Source organism: Tupaia chinensis, unplaced genomic scaffold (assembly GCF_000334495.1).
Source record: "Tupaia chinensis unplaced genomic scaffold, TupChi_1.0 Scaffold143936_1, whole genome shotgun sequence".
Classification (NCBI taxonomy): domain Eukaryota; kingdom Metazoa; phylum Chordata; class Mammalia; order Scandentia; family Tupaiidae; genus Tupaia; species Tupaia belangeri.
Window position 1 is genome coordinate 989911 of NW_006203787.1, and position 20240 is coordinate 1010150.

At 45.1% G+C, this 20240-nt stretch overlaps 1 protein-coding gene across 1 annotated transcript in view; it reads left to right on the plus strand.

Moving 5' to 3' along the window:
• Positions 1–20240, plus strand: part of KIF13A (kinesin family member 13A) — a 180293-nt gene that overhangs the window by 69810 nt on the left and 90243 nt on the right. The window contains 1 exon segment of the mRNA XM_027767133.1: positions 1469–1529. Coding sequence (XP_027622934.1) covers positions 1469–1529 — 61 coding nt within the window.

Here is a 20240-nt window from a genome sequence, read left to right on the forward strand (position 1 = left end):
AACCACAGTCAACTACATGGGATTCCAGCAACATAGCCATTATGCTAACTGCTAGTCCCAAAAAACAATTTTTTAAAAAAGAAGTCATCATCCATGGAGTCCGGTGGTGGTGTAACAATAATGCAGCTGGACCCATGTGACAAAGATCCTGAGTTCTCATCCCGAGACCTCCTCGAGCTTGCTGGCCTGAGACCAGGCTGGATCGTATCCTGAAGACCCAGTTGGGGTTGCTTTGCCCTCTCTCTCTGTCTCTTTTTATCTCTCTCAGTAAATCAATAAACTTAAAAAGAAGGAGAAGGAGAAGTAGTAGTAGTAGTAGTAATCCGCTGTTTCTCACTCTCCAGTTCAGATTTTCTTGATGTTCAGAACAGTCCGTTTCCAAAGGATAACTCTTGAGAAAAAGGGTTTCTCATTTTTAAAAGGTCATGAGATTTTACCGGAGTTCATAGACATAACCATGACCCCGGGCAGGCTGGAGGCTGGGAGGGGACCATGACCCCGGGCAGGCTGGAGGCTGGGAGGGGACCATGGCATCAAGACAAAGCTAAGGGCACTGTCTTTCTCTCTCTCCCTTTCTCTCTCTTTCTCTCTCGTTTTCTCTACTCTGTTCCTCTCACATGAAAGAAGGAAGGAAGGAAGGAAGGAAAAGGAAGGAAGGAAGGAAGGAAAAGGAAGGAAAAAAGAAGAGAAAGAGAGAGAGAGAGAGAAAGAAACTTAAAAAAAATTTTTTAGCATTTGGCCTGAGAATGGATGCTGAAACATGAGGAAGTGGTGTCCAGGAAGGGAATGTGGAGAGTTCTGAGCAAGTAAGGTAGAAATGGCAGTGTGGGAAGCTAGAAGAGGCTGGTTTAGATGGAAGCCCATCACTAGGGTTACTGGGGAAGCCGCAAGAGAGATGTCGGGGAGTTCGAGGGATGCTGGGACTGTGGACCTCAGAGAAAAGCCATTGTTTGTTTTCTCATTTAATGTAATGTTTAAAAACATTACATTTGAATCCTGGACAAATAGTAATTTTCACATACAGTTTACTCTGAGAGAGGGAGGTCTCTGTAAATTTAGTCTGAAAAACTTTAGGGTTAACAAAAGCAGTGAAATTACAGTAATTTTTTTTCATTGCCAGAGGGCATATGTACTCACTAGAGAGAACCCCTAATGGGATGTGGTCACACCGCAAACTTAATTTCCCCATTTCTCTATCCTGTCAGGATTTGGGGCGCACACACACGCACACACACACACACACACACACACACACACACACAGGTGTCTCGTGTATTCTTCAAGCCTCCAGGGCTGGGATTCAGACTGTAGTCGGCCATGTGGGACCTGGCTCTCTCAACCGCTGAGCTGGGGGGCCAGCTCTATAGTGATGTTCCAGATCAGTAGTAGCAGGCATCTGTCTCATCTTTGTCAGCTTTTTTGTTTGTTTATAGTCTGCGTTACTTTAATATTTTGTTCTTTCATGCAGGTATTTGCCTTTGATTATTGCTTTTGGTCCATGGATGAATCTAACACGACAAAATATGCTGGTAAGTTGATCCAGACTTGACACTTGGGCTCGCTGCTCGCTTCTCCCCTGCCACCTGTCTTCCTTAGTTATTCTCGAGCTTTGCTTTGCCCGTGTAATTCCCGCTCATTCTTTCTGATCCTCGCTCATCACGGATTTTGCAGTCAGTAAGATTTTGTTTCAAAAATCCAGCTCTGCCACTTTTTGCTGAGAAATGTTGGATTTCTTTCTTTCTTTCATCTTTTTTTTTTTTTTAAGTTTCAAGTTCTTTACCACTCCAAGGGGGTATTAGTGTCTTCGGAGATGTGCCAAGGCCGAGAGATAAAGGGGAAGCACCTTGCGCCATTAGTGTGCTGTGATCATACATGAAGAAGAGGTTTTGTCACCATGCCCTTCCTGTCCCTGACATTCACGGGTGCTGTTGGTGTCTAGGACCGGCTCAGATTCCTAGTGTCCTGAGCAATCAGCTGTCATGTGTTCTTGGGGAAATGGGGCTCCCAACCTCACATTTTGCTAGCTTTCTGTCCTTGAGGTATTCCATCCCCATTCCATCCAACACAAATGACTGCCGTCTCATTACGTATGATCTGAGTGAATCTCAGCCCTTCGTGGGGTCAGTCACTGCTCCTTTAGTTCAGGAGAGACGCGTTTATTTTAATGGAGAAAGTCCTCGACTCCCTTCTGATTATGTTAGACATTTCATTGTTTAAAAAATATGTTGTGGGACCAGCATATGGCATAATGGTTATGTCGTTGGACTCCCACGTAGTTGCCCGTAGTTTGAGTCCTGGACCTGGCAGGGTGCCCAAAATCCCAAGAGGAGAATGGAGAAGGGATTGGGTGATTTCTTGCTTTTTGTCTCTGTTTCCCTGGTGAGCGCATGTGCCATAAAATCTCAAAAATCTCTCTCAAAAAATATTACGATATAGGTGTATGTTGTAGAATGGCTAACTCCAACTAATCACATACGCATGACCTCACATACCTTTTTTACCCTTAAAATTTACTCCCTGAGCAATTTTCAAGAATATAGTAGGTTGTTATTTTTTAAGATTTATTTATTTTTACTTTTAATTATTTTCATTAGTCTTCACTTTTGCCATAGGGCGGGCGCCACCATGCCCCCATTAGTCTTCACTTTTGACCAGAGAGAGAGAAAGAGAGAGTGAGGAAGTGAGCCACCATGCCCGACAGGTGGGAGTCCAGTGTCTCAACCACCACGCCACCTGCTGGCCCCCAGAAAGTTGTTATTAACTGTAGTCACCATGTTATACAGTGTATCTCTTGAATCAGATAATTCATCCTAATAAGTTAATTATTATCTCTACTTATGAGAGCATCAGCCAAATGATTTTCTTATTTAGTTAAAAACAAGAATGAAGGAGGAGAAGTAGGTTTAAAAAAACATTTGGGGAACCTGCAGTTAGCATAATGGCTATGTCGCTGGACTCCCACGTAGTCAACCGCGGTTCGTGTCCCGGACCCGGTGGCTTAAAACTCACGCCGGGCGCGTGTGCGTGCGTGCCCAAGATCCCGAGAGGAGAATGGAGGAGAAGGGATTGCGGCATGACCATCCCCCCTGGGGGTGATTTCTCGCTTTCTGTCTCTATGTCTCTCTCTGTCTGTCTGGCGAGTGCACGCGCCCTACAGTGAAAATCTCTCAAAAAAACAAAAACAAAACAAAAACAAAAACATTTGGAGGTAGGAGCCAGCAGGTGGTGCAGCACTAGATTCCCATATGGTTGACCACGATTCAAGTCTCGAACCTTGCAGCCTGAAACTCACACTGTGTGTGTGTGTGTGTGCCCAAAATTCCAAGAGGAGAATGGTGAAGCGATTACGTCATGGCTATCCCCCATGGGGGGTGCTGTCTTGCTTTCTGTCTCTCTGTGTACTATCTCTCCGTTTTACCTTTGACTAGGTAGTTATGTTTGGACTTTGGAATGGAAAGCCCAGGTTTGCCTCTCAGGACCTCAGCTTTGGCTCCCTTGCTCAGTTTTCTTCCCTGCTCGGGGCTACAGTTCCTGGTCTTCCAAAGAAAATGCTAGTGCTGTGTCATTTGGCCATTGTGAGGGTTCTCAGTGACGATGTGCTGACGAGTGGGAGGGGCCTGAAACTGACACTCCCTGCTTTTCTGTAGGGAAGAGTCAGGAGTGGGGTGAGGGTGGTCGTTCTGGTCTCAGCAGAAGGTGCATCTTGGGGAACACTGTGAAGACCTGTTATGTGTGTCAAGGGAGGCCAGATATTAGGAGATTCCGGGCCTACCTCATGGCCTAGGTGGTAAGGGAGCCAGATCTCATATGGCCAGCTATATGGTTCGAATCCCAGACCTGGCACCTTGAGAAACATACCAAGTGTGTGTGCGTACATGTGTGCCTAAGATCCCCAAAAGAGAGAGAAGTGAGGAAGGAATTGCAGTGTGATGACACCTCATGGAGTGTGATTTCTCCCTTTCCCTCTCCCCTGTTTTTGCGGCTTTCTCTGGCAAGTACACATGCCCTCTGGCAAATTAGAAAAAGAAAAGAATATTCTAAAAGTTAAACTAAGAAATCTAGACTCTGGTGAAAAATAGGGGCCATTGGATAGTGATGTGCTAAAAGAATGCTTAAGAAACATTGTTCTTCTCTTTTCTTCTGGAGTCAGTCCTCTGTCACTGTCCAAAGACATCACTCTTACTTTCCACTGTATAAATGTCCCTGGAAAAAAAATGACGTCATTAAGTTCAGATGATAAATTTCAGTTGTAAAACTCAAGATTTATGTTACCCTTCCTTACAAATGTTCCTCATGTGTTCAATAGTATTGAAAAAGTCAGCTGGAGGTGTAGTGGTTAAGGCCACTGGATCCCATATGGCTGGCTGTGTCGTTCAAGTCCTCGACTGGTAACTTGAAAACACACCAGGTGTATGTACATGCGTGTTCCAAATCCCAAGAGAATGGAGAAGGGATTGTGGCATGGCCATGCCCCAAGGGGATTCCTTCTCACTTACTATCTCTCTCTGTCTCTATCTCTGGTGTGCACATGCCCTGTACCAAATTAAAAAAAAAAAAAGATAAAATGATTTTTTTAGAATTGTTTTATTTAACTTTATTTATTTGTTTGTTTATTTTAATTTGGCCAGAGAGAGGAGAGAAAACAAGTTGCTAGGTCTGGGACTTGAACTGTGGTCGGCCATGTAGTAGTCCAGTGCCCTTAACCACCACACAACCTGCCAGCCCCCAATAAGACTGTAAAATACAAACAACCTAAAATCAATTAAACTTTAGCTTGCATGATCACATTGAGTAACATTTCCCAATTATTCCTGAAATGAGATTCCTCTGGCTCATACTGCAATGACTATGTACAAAATAATAATAATAATAATAATAATTGGAGGGAGGAGTGGATTTTCATATTCTTTAAGTATACCATTATTTACAATCCTTCCCTCCCTTAGCCAAAGGTAAAATTCTTTCTTCCTTTCAGGTGTTCATCCACTATAAATAATCTGTCTAGAAATCACATGACTAGTAGATTAGTTGATTGGTTTCCATACTAATTTGATTTCTTTTATCTTCTTTGGGGTAAAAAAAAAAACCTCCTTCTTGGTTGTGAATGGAAACATTAAGAGCAGCATTCATTCTCTGGTGGGAAGAGGAGGAAATGGAGAGGAGAGTACGGATTTCCTGAACCAACCTATTTGTCAGGCTCCGTGAATAATGGCATCATTGATGCTGCGTTGGGGCTCTCAGCTCTCAGGACGGGGGTGGTGGGAGAGGGGAGGGCGGGAGACAAGTGCAGGGACCGAGAAAGCAGAGACAGCGAGGCTGTGCGTTTCACATGCCAGGTCGGAACGGTTTTGCCGTTTCCTAAGAGCTGTGGCGAGCGCCTCCCCTCGCAGGCTTCCTGATCTAGAAACCTAATTCTCCAGTGCGTACAGTGGCATCGCAGTGGGCTGGCTGGAGTTGTGGAAGAATGTGGGCTCTTAAATCAGATTGCCTCGGTTCAAATCCTGGCACCGCCACCTACCGTCTCTGTAGGGCCTCGTGAACCAGCGAGTCCCACTCCACTCTGTCTGCCCAGAATGGTGAAGCGATTACGTCATGGCTATCCCCCATGGGGGGTGCTGTCTTGCTTTCTGTCTCTCTGTGTACTATCTCTCCGTTTTACCTTTGACTAGGTAGTTATGTTTGGACTTTGGAATGGAAAGCCCAGGTTTGCCTCTCAGGACCTCAGCTTTGGCTCCCTTGCTCAGTTTTCTTCCCTGCTCGGGGCTACAGTTCCTGGTCTTCCAAAGAAAATGCTAGTGCTGTGTCATTTGGCCATTGTGAGGGTTCTCAGTGACGATGTGCTGACGAGTGGGAGGGGCCTGAAACTGACACTCCCTGCTTTTCTGTAGGGAAGAGTCAGGAGTGGGGTGAGGATGGTCGTTCTGGTCTCAGCAGAAGGTGCATCTTGGGGAACACTGTGAAGACCTGTTATGTGTGTCAAGGGAGGCCAGATATTAGGAGATTCCGGGCCTACCTCATGGCCTAGGTGGTAAGGGAGCCAGATCTCATATGGCCAGCTATATGGTTCGAATCCCAGACCTGGCACCTTGAGAAACATACCAAGTGTGTGTGCGTACATGTGTGCCTAAGATCCCCAAAAGAGAGAGAAGTGAGAAAGGAATTGCGGTGTGATGACACCTCATGGAGTGTGATTTCTCCCTTTCCCTCTCCCCTGTTTTTGCGGCTTTCTCTGGCAAGTACACATGCCCTCTGGCAAATTAGAAAAAGAAAAGAATATTCTAAAAGTTAAACTAAGAAATCTAGACTCTGGTGAAAAATAGGGGCCATTGGATAGTGATGTGCTAAAAGAATGCTTAAGAAACATTGTTCTTCTCTTTTCTTCTGGAGTCAGTCCTCTGTCACTGTCCAAAGACATCACTCTTACTTTCCACTGTATAAATGTCCCTGGAAAAAAAATGACGTCATTAAGTTCAGATGATAAATTTCAGTTGTAAAACTCAAGATTTATGTTACCCTTCCTTACAAATGTTCCTCATGTGTTCAATAGTATTGAAAAAGTCAGCTGGAGGTGTAGTGGTTAAGGCCACTGGATCCCATATGGCTGGCTGTGTCGTTCAAGTCCTCGACTGGTAACTTGAAAACACACCAGGTGTATGTACATGCGTGTTCCAAATCCCAAGAGAATGGAGAAGGGATTGTGGCATGGCCATGCCCCAAGGGGATTCCTTCTCACTTACTATCTCTCTCTGTCTCTATCTCTGGTGTGCACATGCCCTGTACCAAATTAAAAAAAAAAAAAGATAAAATGATTTTTTTAGAATTGTTTTATTTAACTTTATTTATTTGTTTGTTTATTTTAATTTGGCCAGAGAGAGGAGAGAAAACAAGTTGCTAGGTCTGGGACTTGAACTGTGGTCGGCCATGTAGTAGTCCAGTGCCCTTAACCACCACACAACCTGCCAGCCCCCAATAAGACTGTAAAATACAAACAACCTAAAATCAATTAAACTTTAGCTTGCATGATCACATTGAGTAACATTTCCCAATTATTCCTGAAATGAGATTCCTCTGGCTCATACAGCAATGACTATGTACAAAAAAATAATAATAATAATAATTGGAGGGAGGAGTGGATTTTCATATTCTTTAAGTATACCATTATTTACAATCGGCTCATACTGCAATGACTATGTACAAAATAATAATAATAATAATAATAATTGGAGGGAGGAGTGGATTTTCATATTCTTTAAGTATACCATTATTTACAATCCTTCCCTCCCTTAGCCAAAGGTAAAATTCTTTCTTCCTTTCAGGTGTTCATCCACTATAAATAATCTGTCTAGAAATCACATGACTAGTAGATTAGTTGATTGGTTTCCATACTAATTTGATTTCTTTTATCTTCTTTGGGGTAAAAAAAAAAACCTCCTTCTTGGTTGTGAATGGAAACATTAAGAGCAGCATTCATTCTCTGGTGGGAAGAGGAGGAAATGGAGAGGAGAGTACGGATTTCCTGAACCAACCTATTTGTCAGGCTCCGTGAATAATGGCATCATTGATGCTGCGTTGGGGCTCTCAGCTCTCAGGACGGGGGTGGTGGGAGAGGGGAGGACGGGAGACAAGTGCAGGGACCGAGAAAGCAGAGACAGCGAGGCTGTGCGTTTCACATGCCAGGTCGGAACGGTTTTGCCGTTTCCTAAGAGCTGTGGCGAGCGCCTCCCCTCGCAGGCTTCCTGATCTAGAAACCTAATTCTCCAGTGCGTACAGTGGCATCGCAGTGGGCTGGCTGGAGTTGTGGAAGAATGTGGGCTCTTAAATCAGATTGCCTCGGTTCAAATCCTGGCACCGCCACCTACCGTCTCTGTAGGGCCTCGTGAACCAGCGAGTCCCACTCCACTCTGTCTGCCCACGTGTTACAGGAGGGCAGAGGTAGGGTCAGGTCTCACTGGGGCGACGGGAAGGCTACGTGACCCCTTCACATAAAGCACTCAGGTTAGTTCCTCGTCCGGAGCATGCGCACTTCATGCTCATTACCTCATTGTCCGGCCCCGTCGTGGCCGTAGTCAGAGAGGGAGCGTCTGTACTTTGGAAAGAACACGCATGATACTGGGGTTGGCGAGACCGGGTTTTGCCACAGCTGCTGACGTTGGGGAAGAGAACTCCTGTGGGTCTCTGTTTCTTCACCTGCAAGAGGCAGAGATCCGGCTGGAATGGTCTCGGATCTTCTCCAGCTCGCCGATAAAACATGAATCAGCCTTTCTGTGCTGGCCACACAGCTGTTCTGGTGGACTTACAGAGGCAAGTCAAAGGCTCGTTTGTGAAGCCATTTGCGTGGCAGCGAACCATGCTTGGAGGCATTTTACATTTTGAGTATATTATCTCTTCTTCCTTTTACCTTTGACTAGGTAGTTATGTCTGTCTAGCAAATAGTTCTGAGTGTGAAGAGAAAACCCTTGTCCTGAGCCAGTCAGTGGCATGGTGGTTGAGGCGGCTGGGTCCCTCATGGCTGACCATGTGGTTCAAGTCTGGACCCAGTGCCCGAAGTTCCAAAAGGAGGGAAAGATGGGAGACAGTGGGTTGCAGTGACCTTCCCTTATAGGGATACTTTCTCTCTCTGTCTTCAGCAAACACATGTGCCCTCTGGAAAGAAAGAAAATGAAAACGAAGAAATCACCTGCAGAACTCAATACCTGAAGCATGCAGTGTCTACCCGAACCCTATCTTCCTCCCACCTCACACGTACATGCACATGCGCTTTACATAGATCCGCGCTAAACATTGTAGTGACTGGGCTGGCCTCATGGCCTATTGGTTAAGGGAGCCAGATCACACATGGCTGACCCTGGTTTAAATCCTGGCCTCGGGGCCGGCAGGTGGTATGATGGTTCAGGGCACTGGACTCCCACATGGCCTACTGCAGTTCAAGTTCCGGACCTAGCAACTTGCTTTCTCACTTTCTTCTCTCTCTCTCACTCTGTCCGTCCCTGGTCAAATTAAAAGGAAGAAAGGAAGGAAGGAAGGAAGGAAGGAAGGAAGGAAGGAAGGAAGGAAAAGAAAAGAAATCTGGCCTCAGCAACTTGAAAAAACATACGAAGTGCATGTGTTTGTGTGCCCCAAATCCCAGAAGGATGGAGAAATGGAGGAGAAGAGATTATAGCATGACCATTGCCTCGGGGATGCGCGCTCTCTCTCTCTCTCTCTCTGCCCTTTCACAGTTATTTTGTAAATTGTAGTTATTATATTATGGTTAGTACTGATAAACTTGAAAGTGGTCTTTGTAAATGTTTAAATCACCACCAACTGTAATTAATGCGTTCTTGAAAATGAATCAATTTTTTTCATCATTGCCTAAAACATGTCTCGTTGATAGATAGCAGTGACTCCCAGTGACCTTGGCTTTCATTTCCTTCCTAGTTTTCCATAAGTCTTTATACCAAAAATAAGAACCAGTCAGGTGGCAGCATATCTGGGGATCAGTGTGGATAAGAACATTCCTTGGCCTGAGAGATTCTAAACTGTTGACTTGGAAATTACGTAAGAGTTCTTGCCATGTGGCCCGCTGCTCCGATGTGCTGAAGCCATGCTTTTTCAGGCGCTGTTAATACCTCGCCGCTCCGGGGAGAGGATGGGCTCCTGCCTCTTGTTCTGCCAGCAGGGCACAGATGAGCCGCTCCGGCCGTGGGCTCGTGCTGCAAGGAGGCAGCCGTGTTTGATGCTGTTGTGGATGGGGATTGTGAACATTCAGAGGGAGACGTGCTTTCTGTTTCGCATTGCTTAACAAACAAGAATGGTAACAAGCCAAAATATGTGTGCATCAGAATTTACCCTCTGAAAGCCAGCAATAGTCAAAATAAGGCCAATTTGCTAGCAGAGCTCCACACCATGACTGTGTCTGGCATGTTGTGTTGGTTCGTTATCTCACTCTCCCAGTGCTCTATGTGAATGAAGGTCCAATTTCAAGGTAGTTCAAAGCACAGGCTCTGTGTCAGAGGTCTTAGGTTCAAGTCCTGGCTCTACCCCTGTCCAACTGTGTGACAGTAGGCAGTAATAACAGTCCTGCCTCGTTATAAATTTCGCGAGGGTAAAATGAAGTATGTGTATGACCCACAGCCAGCGCCTTGTGTAGAGGTGACACGGGGTGATGATTCACTGTGAGGTTTAGACCGCGAAAGTGTCCCTCCTGTTAGGAGAAGCTTTAATAGTTAGCTATTTGAAAAGTCGTGAGAGCAGGGATTCATTATAAATGACGCATGCTATCTTAAAAGACATTTATGAAAAAAGTCTGGCTGCTGAATCCTTCTAAATTTCTATTTATTTTTCTTTTACAGTCTTTTATAAATTCTCTCGCCCATACTTTATTTGATAATTCTTCTGTCCCTGACCATTCAACATTTCTTAAAACCAACAACCCTCATTTCTGCCTTTGCTAACTAAATGATGTAATTACAGAGAAGTACAATCTACATAAACCAGTTCACGAGCAAACACAGCTGACCCTTTATAAGTCTTGACTCAGCTGGTGGGAGGGCAGAGCGGAGCCTACCAGCTGCCTGCTTTGGCATGCGGCGGGCACGCATTGGCGTGGTTTGCGGACGCAGGAGGGAACGCGGGTGCCTCCAGAGAGCTGGCCCAGTGGTGGTCAGCTAAGAAAATTTCTCTTGGAAAGATATTCAAAATAAATGAGCTAAACTAATCTCGTTCCATCTTGAGAAGTGTGTGCACGCCCGTGGGTTCTCATGCCGGCCGATTTGTTCCCTCCTCCATGCCCTTGGTTTTCACCCACCACTCTTTCTTCTCTGTCTGCATCTGATCCTTCGGGTATTTGCTGGCACCCAGAGACATCCGTAACCTAATGAAGTGCACTTAGGTGGGGAGCAGTTCCAACCGTACATAAGCTAGTCCTGAGCCCTAAAGTTCTCTTGTTTTCTTGCCAAGAAGGCACATGTACTCGTGTGCATGAGGGAGGGGGAGAGAGAGAAGCGCTCCCCCAAGGCGGCCTGCTTGTGCTGCAGTCCCCTCTCTGCCATTTCTCCCTCTTGTCAGGATTCCGGGCACTTCCATGTATGTGCCCAGGATGTATTTTAGACCACCAGGGCCAGGATTTTAACCACAGCGAGCCATGTGGGACCCGGCTTCTGACACACAGCCCCCGAGCCCCGTGCTGTGGGCTGACCCAGCACTGACTTTTGAGCACTGTGCTACTCCGTCCTGCGTGGGAGATAACGTAACTGTCACAGCACCCCGTCAGGTAGAAGTGACTATTGTCCCGTTTATAGACGAGAAAACTGAGGGTAAGAGAGCCCTGCTACCCACGAGAGAGTGAACGCATTAGCGAGTGCGGGTTTCAGTCAAAGACAGTCATGTCTGCTGGCGAGACTGCAGAGTCCCCTCCAGTAAGGATGCCACTCTGTCCCCTCTCATCCTGAAGAGAAGCTATCTAAGGAGCTCGTCGGAACCTGGCCAGAAATGACACTGCCAGCCTCTCCCCAGGGCTTGTGTTCAGTCTGGCCTCAGTCCCAACCGCCCCCAAGTGCTGTCAACATTGGGCACCCCACAATTCGGAAGAGATGTAGAGTCACATCTGCTCCTCCTCAGAGGGAGAGGTGTGAAACCCCACCCAGAGACAGCAATGACAGCTCTTCCCCACGGCAGTTAATTTCCATGACAGCGGCCCCCCTACCCCGACCTCCAGCACGCATTCTCCCTGTGTCTTCACGGGAGGGGGGGCTTTCTCCTCTTTTTCTATCCTCAGCCCCAGCGATGAGGACAGTGGCTGTGCGCCCCCCGCCTCGGGGAGCCGGCTGCTTTGTCCAGCACTAAAGAGAGCCCGGCTCACGCAGCCTCACGCTGTCACAGGTGGAGCGCCCGTCTGGGTGAGCCACTCAGGACGTGCTGCAGGTGAGACCCCCAAGGCCACCACCACGCTGGCTCCCGGATGCCCTGTGGAAGGTGCTCCACCTTCGCCTTACAGCCCAGTTCCCCGCATCCCTTACCAGCCCCTGATGGAGACTTCCATTGTCCATGCAGACGTGACTCTGGCATCAGTATGTCAAACCTTAGGACCAGCAGATGGCGTAACGGTTACATCACTGGACTCCTACATAGTTGACTGCAGTTCGAGTCCTGGACCCAGCGGCCTAAAACTCTTGCCAAGCACCTGTGTGTGTGTGCCCAAAATCCCGAGAGGAGCACAGAGAAGGGATTGCGGCAAGGCCAACCTCCCAGGGGTGATCTCTTACTTTCTGTCTGTCTCTCCAGTGAGCACATGCACCCTATAGCAACCATCTCTTAAGAAAAATAAGTCAGTCCTAAAGCTTTTTTTTCCTTTTTCTTATCCTTTTGATCGTAAAACTAGGCTCAAAGTCAGTACATAGCAGAGTTTTCGAGAGCTGCATTTCTATACACCAAAGGCTTTGAGAAGGGGTGAAGAACCTGTCTGGTCTTGTGCTGTTCAGGTGCTTTGATTTGAAGCAGGGCTACCTGCCAGGTCCAGACTCATCAAAGAAAGCAGGTGACAGCCTTTGAATGAAAGGCGCGTTGCCCTTGCCCCTGTGCCGGGGAGCAAGCAGGAAACCGCAGAGCCCTGCATGTGGTCCCTTAAGGAGGCTGGTTTATCCCAAAGACTGAAGGGCTTTTCTTCTTCCACGCTTTGCCATCAGGGCCTTGCAGGAGAGGGAGATTGCCTTGGTTACCCGGCTCCCCACACACGCCGTCGCTTCGAGCTGGTTGCCGCTGTTCCCAGGAGGGACAGATCATGCACAAGCGCAGGGACCCAAAGGTATTGGCATTTCAGAACTCTGTCATAGGGGCCTTGGGGTTTGGCGACGCAGGCCCTCAGCTTTGCTTGCAGACGTTTCATCCGGGAGCTCCCTGCACCGTCCTGCCATGGTGTCACGGTTATTTGGGCACACCTGTGTTTGAAGATGTGTGTGCATGGTTACTGGCCTAGTTGTAAACCCCAGAGGAAGCTGCGTCGTGGTCATTAACAAGGGTCATCAGGACCGCCCATGTGAGAGTGTGTCGCTGACATCCGTGGTGTGGACACCTCCTCCAGCTTCAGTCCTGCTGTAAAGCCACAGGGCCTGGAGTTTGGAAGGGCTGTGACTTTGCTCGGTTTGTCTGAATCGGGAACAAATACCCATAGATCCTCCCGCTTCCCACAGGACTTCCGAACGTGCCCTCTGGGCTGCTGTGCTTTCCCCCAGACAAACACCACTTCTTCCTATTCGAGTGTCAGCTGTGCTCAGGAAACATTTAGGAAGGGGATACCACGTCTTTCATGGGAGCCACCCCTGTGCCATTTGAGTTCTCCGATTCCCACCACCCAGCACAAATGGCTCCTTTTTTTGTGAACTGAGGTTTAGAAAGCAGTTGGCAAGTCATTTTTCTGTATGCTGTGAAAGGAGACTGTTATATTAAAAAAAATAGAAGTGAACAATGGGAAAAAGCCCTTCAGTCTTTTGGGTAAACCAGCCTCCTTAAGAGACCACAGGCAGGGCTCTGCTGTTTCCTGCTGGCTCCCTGTCACTAGGGGAGGGTGACTGTCATTTGTGTTTCACGGGGAGCTGGTCACTGAGGAGAGGGCCTATATGTGGAGCCTGAAGGATGTTCTTAAATCTGGTTGACATTTGTTTTTTTCTGTAGCTGTCCTAACTATCTGGGGGTCCCCGAAGTCACCAAACTGAAGAACTAGTTCAGCATAGCTCAGCCAGGACTCCGGGCAGCTGAGAAGGCACCCCATGAGAAAACCAGGGCAACTCTGTGGAACCTGCCCCATTCACAGTATCATTGCTATGATAATTGGATTTCTTTCCCCTTATACTTTTCTATCTCCGCCTTCCCCCAAATTACCAGAGGTCTTACGTGCTTGCAAGAGAGAGAGAGCGAGTGAGCATCCCCCACTTGATGTAATCATGCCGCAATGTCATCTGCATTCATCCACACTGTCAGCATCCTGGGCACACCCATGCTCTGCAGGGTCCAGGACTCAGCGCTTGGTCGCCTGTGTGGCATCCAACTCCCTTAGCCACCAGGCTACAAGCTGGCTTCAGAGCTACTGTTCTTAATACATAATGAGCAATTTTAAATGAGTAAGAAAAAGAGCAATGGCTAAACCAACCAGTTTTTAACAATAAAGCCCAAGACTTAGTCAATTTGCTAAAGAATAAATACAAATGGGCAATAAACACAAGAAGGGGAAGTTAATTTCCCCAAACAAGAGCCTTCTTTTCCCTACTGACTTAGTCATACGTAACAAAGGAGGACAGGAACAGGCAGCTTTGTGTTGAGGTGTTGAGAAAAAGACTCCTTGCATTGCTAGAGGCCCAGCATTGTGACCTTTGGAGTTTGACCTGGTAGACTCACTAGGAGAGTGCAATGAGAAAAACAGGTTTGGGGAAGGATTGCAGAAAAGGGGAAGGAAATAGCCCAAATGTACTTACTCACACAGCGGAGAGCTAAGCAGCTGTTAGGAATACTGTTGCATAGTACCAGACAGCGGCACAGCAATAACACAGTGCCCTGTGATTCTGGACCTACATCGGAAGGTCCTCGTGTCCCAAGGCCTCCTCGCCCACACTGGGTGCATGCATGCCTGTGATCTGGACGGGCTGGGGGTGGACCACAGTGAGTAGACCTTTGTTGGGAGCCTGATTCTCAATCTGGGTCTGTCTCTGAATAAATAAATAAATACACTTAAAAATTTATTTATTATCATCATTCTTCAATATTGACCAGAGAGAGGCAGACAGAGAGAAAGGGAGCGTGAGAAAGCAAGCCGTCAGGCCAAGACTTGAACCATGGTCAGCCATGTGGGAGTCCAGCGCCTTAACCACCATGCTACCTGCTGGCCCCTATAAATAAATACACTTTTAAAAATGCTTTCCTCGAGGGAACCAGCAGTTAGCGTAATGGCTATGGCGCTGGACTCCCACGTAGTTGACCGCGGGTCGCGTCCCAGACCCGGTGGCTTACAACTCACGCCGGGCGCGTGTGCGTGTGTGCCCAAGATCCCAAGAGGAGAATGGAGGAGAAGGGATGGCGGCGTGACCATCCCCCCTGGGGGGTGATTTCTCGCTTTCTGTCTCTAATGTCTCTCTCTTGTCTGTCTGGCGAGCGCGTGCGCCCTATAGTGAAAAATCTCTCCAAAAAAAAAAAAAAATGCTTTCCTCGAGGGAACCAGCAGTTAGCGTAATGGCTATGGCGCTGGACTCCCACGTAGTTGAATGTGGTTCAAGTCCTGGACTGGGCAGCTTAAAACTCATGCCAGGCACATGTGTATGCATGCCCAAAAGCCTGAGAAAAGAATGGAGAGGGGATTGTGGGGAAATTACCCCTGGGGGATAATTTCTTGCCTTCTGTTTCTCTGACAAGCACATGTGTCCTATAGCAAAAATCTCTCTTTAAAAAAAAAATACTGGGACCAGCAGTTAGCATAATGGCTATGTCGCTGGACTACCATGTAGCCCACCACAGTTCGGGTCCCGGACTCGGTGGCTTAAACTCATGCTGTGCACATGTGCATGCATGCCCAGGATCCCGAGAGGAGAAAGGAGGAGAAGGATTGTGCTGTGGCCGTCCCCCTGGGGGGTAATTTCTTGCTTTCTATCTCTGTCTTTCTGGCAAGCGCATGAACCCTATAGCAAAAAAAAAAAAAAGATAAAAAAAAAATACTGTTCTTAGTGTATATTTGTAGACTTGGGAAGTACTCATAATTGCTTGTCTTAAAAGAGATTAAGTTTCCTTTGAGACATGAAGCATAGGATATTCCAGTCTCTTTAGAATCCAGACTTGCTTAGATTCATTCAAATACATGAGCTTCACAAGAGTTCTTTATATTTTATTCTTTCATAAATTGTGCTTCAGGATAGTTATTGAAGGGTGGAAAGGAGAAAAAAGTCTTTTTCAGAAACATGGAACTATAGATTTCTACTTTGTAAAATCACCTTTTGTTTTTCTCAGATTTTTTTCTTTCCCAGTTATAAAAAAACTTTATTAAATATGATAAATCTGAATTTGTTCTTTCTGTTAAGTATAACTAAAAGAAATTAATTGTTTTCTAAAAACATATATATGTGTGCATAAATATGTGTATATATAAATGTGTGTTGATATATATATATATATATATATATATATATAGTGAAAATCAAGAGACTAACATATGGTTTTGTCATATAAATTTATTGTAATGTCCAGAAGGTTACTTTCAGTATCTGTAAAAGTTAAATCTTTAATTTTTATCATCATTTTCCAGTTAGTATGTACATGTTACATTGACACATCCATTCCCACTCTGAAGGCTTATTTAACAAAGGTCTTCTGGGACCACCTGATGGTGTAATGGTTACATCGCTGGGCTTCCACATGCCAACCATGGTTTGAGTCCTGGCTTGTATGCATGCATGTCCAGAATCGTGAGAGGAGAGTGGGGAAGAAGGGATTGTGGTGTGGCTGTCCCCCGGGGGTGGGGGGTGGGGTTGATTTCTTGCTTTCTGTCTCTCTGTTTCTGTCTGTCTCTCCAGCAAGCACATATACCCTATAGCAAAAAAAATCTCTTAAAAAAAAAAAAAAAAAGAGGCCTTCTGTAATCCCCAGGGGTTCTTTGGAATTTAATTCTCCTCTCGGGATTTTGGGCATGCATGTACACACACCTGCTGTGAGTTTCAAGTCTCAGGATCCAGGACTCCAACCGTGGTCAACTGTGTGGAAGTCCAGCAATGGTAACATTACACGCTCTGCTAGTCCCTCATTGAAATTTCAAAAAATCACACTTTGTCCAATGAGTAAACTAATACAACTAAGCATTTCTTTTTAAATTCGAAGATGTGGATGATTTATCATCACTAAAGTGGAAGGGGTTCTCCCCAAATCAAAATACTTAAGAGAGTCAAGGCCGACCCACACAGGAAGTGTCCAGTTCATGTCCAGAAACCTCCCTGAGTACACCTGTGTGTATTTATATCATGGTGTGGTATTTTCAAACGATAAATTGTTTTCATTGTGAAGTATTTACATTACAATGTGCAATGATCAAGTCAGGGTAATTAACATATATGTCATTCAAACATCGATCATTTCTTTGTGTTAGAAACACTCCAGACCCTCTCTTGTAGCTATTTGGTGATATACAGAAAATTCTTTTAAACTCTCATTAGCCTACTATGCAATAGAACACCAGACCGAACCCTCCTATCTGGCTGTGTTTTTGTATGCATTAACCCAACTTCTTTCTATTCTCTCCTTCCCCCGACCCTTCCCGTGCTCTGGTAAGCTCTCTTACCCTCTGCTGTGAGGTCACCTTTTTTAGTTTCCCTCTGTGAGTGAGAACATGTTGCTGGCTCATTTCACTTAATACAGAGTCCTCCAGACGCATCCGTGTTACTGCACATGACAAGATTTCGCTCTTGTTAATGGCTGAATAGTATTCCATTGTTATAGATGCTGCATTTTCTTTATTCATTTGTTGCTGGACACTTAGGTTGACCTTGTGTCTTAGCCATCGTGAACAATGATGCAGTGCACATGCAGGTGGATAGAACTCTGCTATATAATGATTTCCTTTCCTCTGGATATGCCCAGAAGTGGGGCTTCTGGATTATGTGGTAGTTCTAATTTTAGTTTTTTGAGGAACCTCTGTACCGTTCTCCATATTGTTATATAGTGTACTTTCACACCCAGAGTGTAAGAATTCCTCTTTCTCTGATTCCTTGCAGATTTTTTTTTTTTGATGTTAGCCATTCTATTAATAACTAGAGGGTGGTGATATCTCGGGGTCATTTTGAGTTGTATTTCCCTGGTGATTAGTCATGTCGAGCATGTTTTTCATATGCTAGTTGGCTAGTTGTTTATCTTTGTTCAAGAAATGTCTCTTAAGATATTTCCCAATTTTTTTTAATAATAATTGGACTATTTGTTTTTTCATTGTTGAGTTATTGGCGTTTCTTTTTGTCGCCTTTTTTTTTTTTTTAAGAAAGAAATTTTTGAAATAGAGCATGTGCACTCTCTGGAGGGACAGAGGGTGACAGAGAAACAAAGTGAGAAATCATTCTCCAGGGAAAATAATCACACTGCAGTCCCTTCTCCAGTCTCCTCTCAGGATTTTGGGCACGCGCACACACACATGCTCGGCATGAGTTTTAAGCCACTGGGCCCAGGACTTGAACCATGGCCAACTGCGTGGGAGTCCAGCAATATAACCATTATGCCATCTGCTGGTCCCCAAGTTATTTGTGTTTCTTATACACATGTTTTCTCTTATTTGCGGGTTATCTCTTCTTTATATTGATTGATTCCTTTGGTGAGTAGAGACTTTTTAGTTTAATTTAATTGTATTTGTCTATTTTTGCATTTGTTGCCTATTTTTGAGGTCTTATTTAAAAATATTTGTCCGTATCAATACCCTGAGCCATTTTCCATATGTTGCCTAATAGTTTCTGGTGTTACATGCAAGTCATTGGTCCATTTTGACTTGATTTTTAGGAAGAAAAATAGGGGTCTATTCATTCTTGTTTATATGGGTGTCTAGTTTTCCCAGCATCATTTATTGAAGAGACTGTCCTTTCTCTGATGTATGCTCTTGGGACTTTTGTTAAAAATCAGTTAGCTGTTAAGTATGTGGGTGTATTTCTGGACTCTATTCTTTCCATTGGCTGTGCCCTTATGCCTGTACCATGCTGTTTTGGTTATAATAGCCTTTTAGTATGTTTTGAAGTCAGGTGTTATGTTGCCTCTGCTTTGTTCTTTTTGCCCAGGATTACTGTGACTATTCAGGGTCTTTCATGGTTCCATATCAATTTTAGAATTTTTTTTCTATATCTGTGAAGAAAATATTTAGCTTTAACAGCGATTGTTACTGAATCTTTAGATGACTTTGGGCGATATTGACATGTAACAGTATTGATTCTTCCACTTCATAAACATGGGATGTCTTTTTGTGTGTGTGTGTCTTCTTAAATTTTGTATGTCAGCAGTGTTTATAGTTTTTGTTGTAGAGATCTTTTGCCTCCTTGGTAAAATTTATTTCTAGGGTTTTCTCTTTTGTTTGTTTGTTTTTGGGGGGTGTTTGCAGCTATTGTAAATGAGATTGTTTTCTTGATTTCTTTTTCAGCTAGTTTATTGGTAAGTAGAAACACTACTGTTTTTTTCTGTGTTGATTTCGTATCCTGCAACTGTACTGAATTTATTTACCAGTTCTGACAGTTTTCTGGTGTGGAGTCTTTAGATTTTTCTATATGTAAGATTATGTCTTCTGCAAGCAGGGACAGTTTGACTGCCTCCTTTTCCTTTTGGAAGCCCTGCCTTTCTTTCCCTTACCTAAATACTCTGGCTAGGACTCCCATAAACCTATTTTATGTGGCTCCATAGCATTTTCTCTTGTTTCTGTTTTTCTAACTAGTAATATTTCATTTACAAAGCCCTTCCTACCAAGGAAAAGACACATTGTGATTTGCTTTCGAAAGAACATAGAAAAAATTATTTCTCCCAATTTCAGCCACCTAGGCATCAGAAGTAGAAAACAAAAGTACAGTGCCTCAGTATTCATGGGGATTGGTTCCAGGACATAGCCCCCTACCCATGGGTATCAAAATCTGCAGATCTTAGGACTAGCAGATAGAATAGCAGTTATGTCTCCGGACTCCCACATGGCTGACCATGGTTTGAGTCCCAGACCCGGTGACTTGAAACTCATGCCAGGCACATGGTGCATGCATGCCCAGAATCCTAAGGGGAGACTGGAAGAAAAAGAATTGTGATGTGGCCAACCCGGCGTGGGGGTGGGGGGGTGATTTCTCAATGTCTGTCTCTGTCTGTCTCTCTGGTGAGTGCACGTGCCCTATAGCAAATACCTCCCTTAAAAAAAAAATCTGCTGATCTCAAGTCCCTCACATAAAATGGCTTAGTATTCAAATATGGCATATGTACCCTCTCCCACCTTCTTTGAATCATTTCCCAATTACTCATAACACCCATTACAGTTTCTATACATCACTTTATTTGTGTGGATTCAGCATGTGGAAATTTAAATTCTACTTTTTGAAATTTTCAGGAATTCTTTTTAAAGAATTGTTTTATTCATTATCATTAGAGAGAGAAGGAAAGTGAGAAAGCAAGACACCAGGTCTGGGACTTGAACTGTGATCAGCCATGTGGGAGTCCAGCGCCTTAATCCCTGTGCCTCCTACCAGCCCCCTGGAACTTAAAAAATTTTTTTCTATCTATGATTGGTTGAATCCATA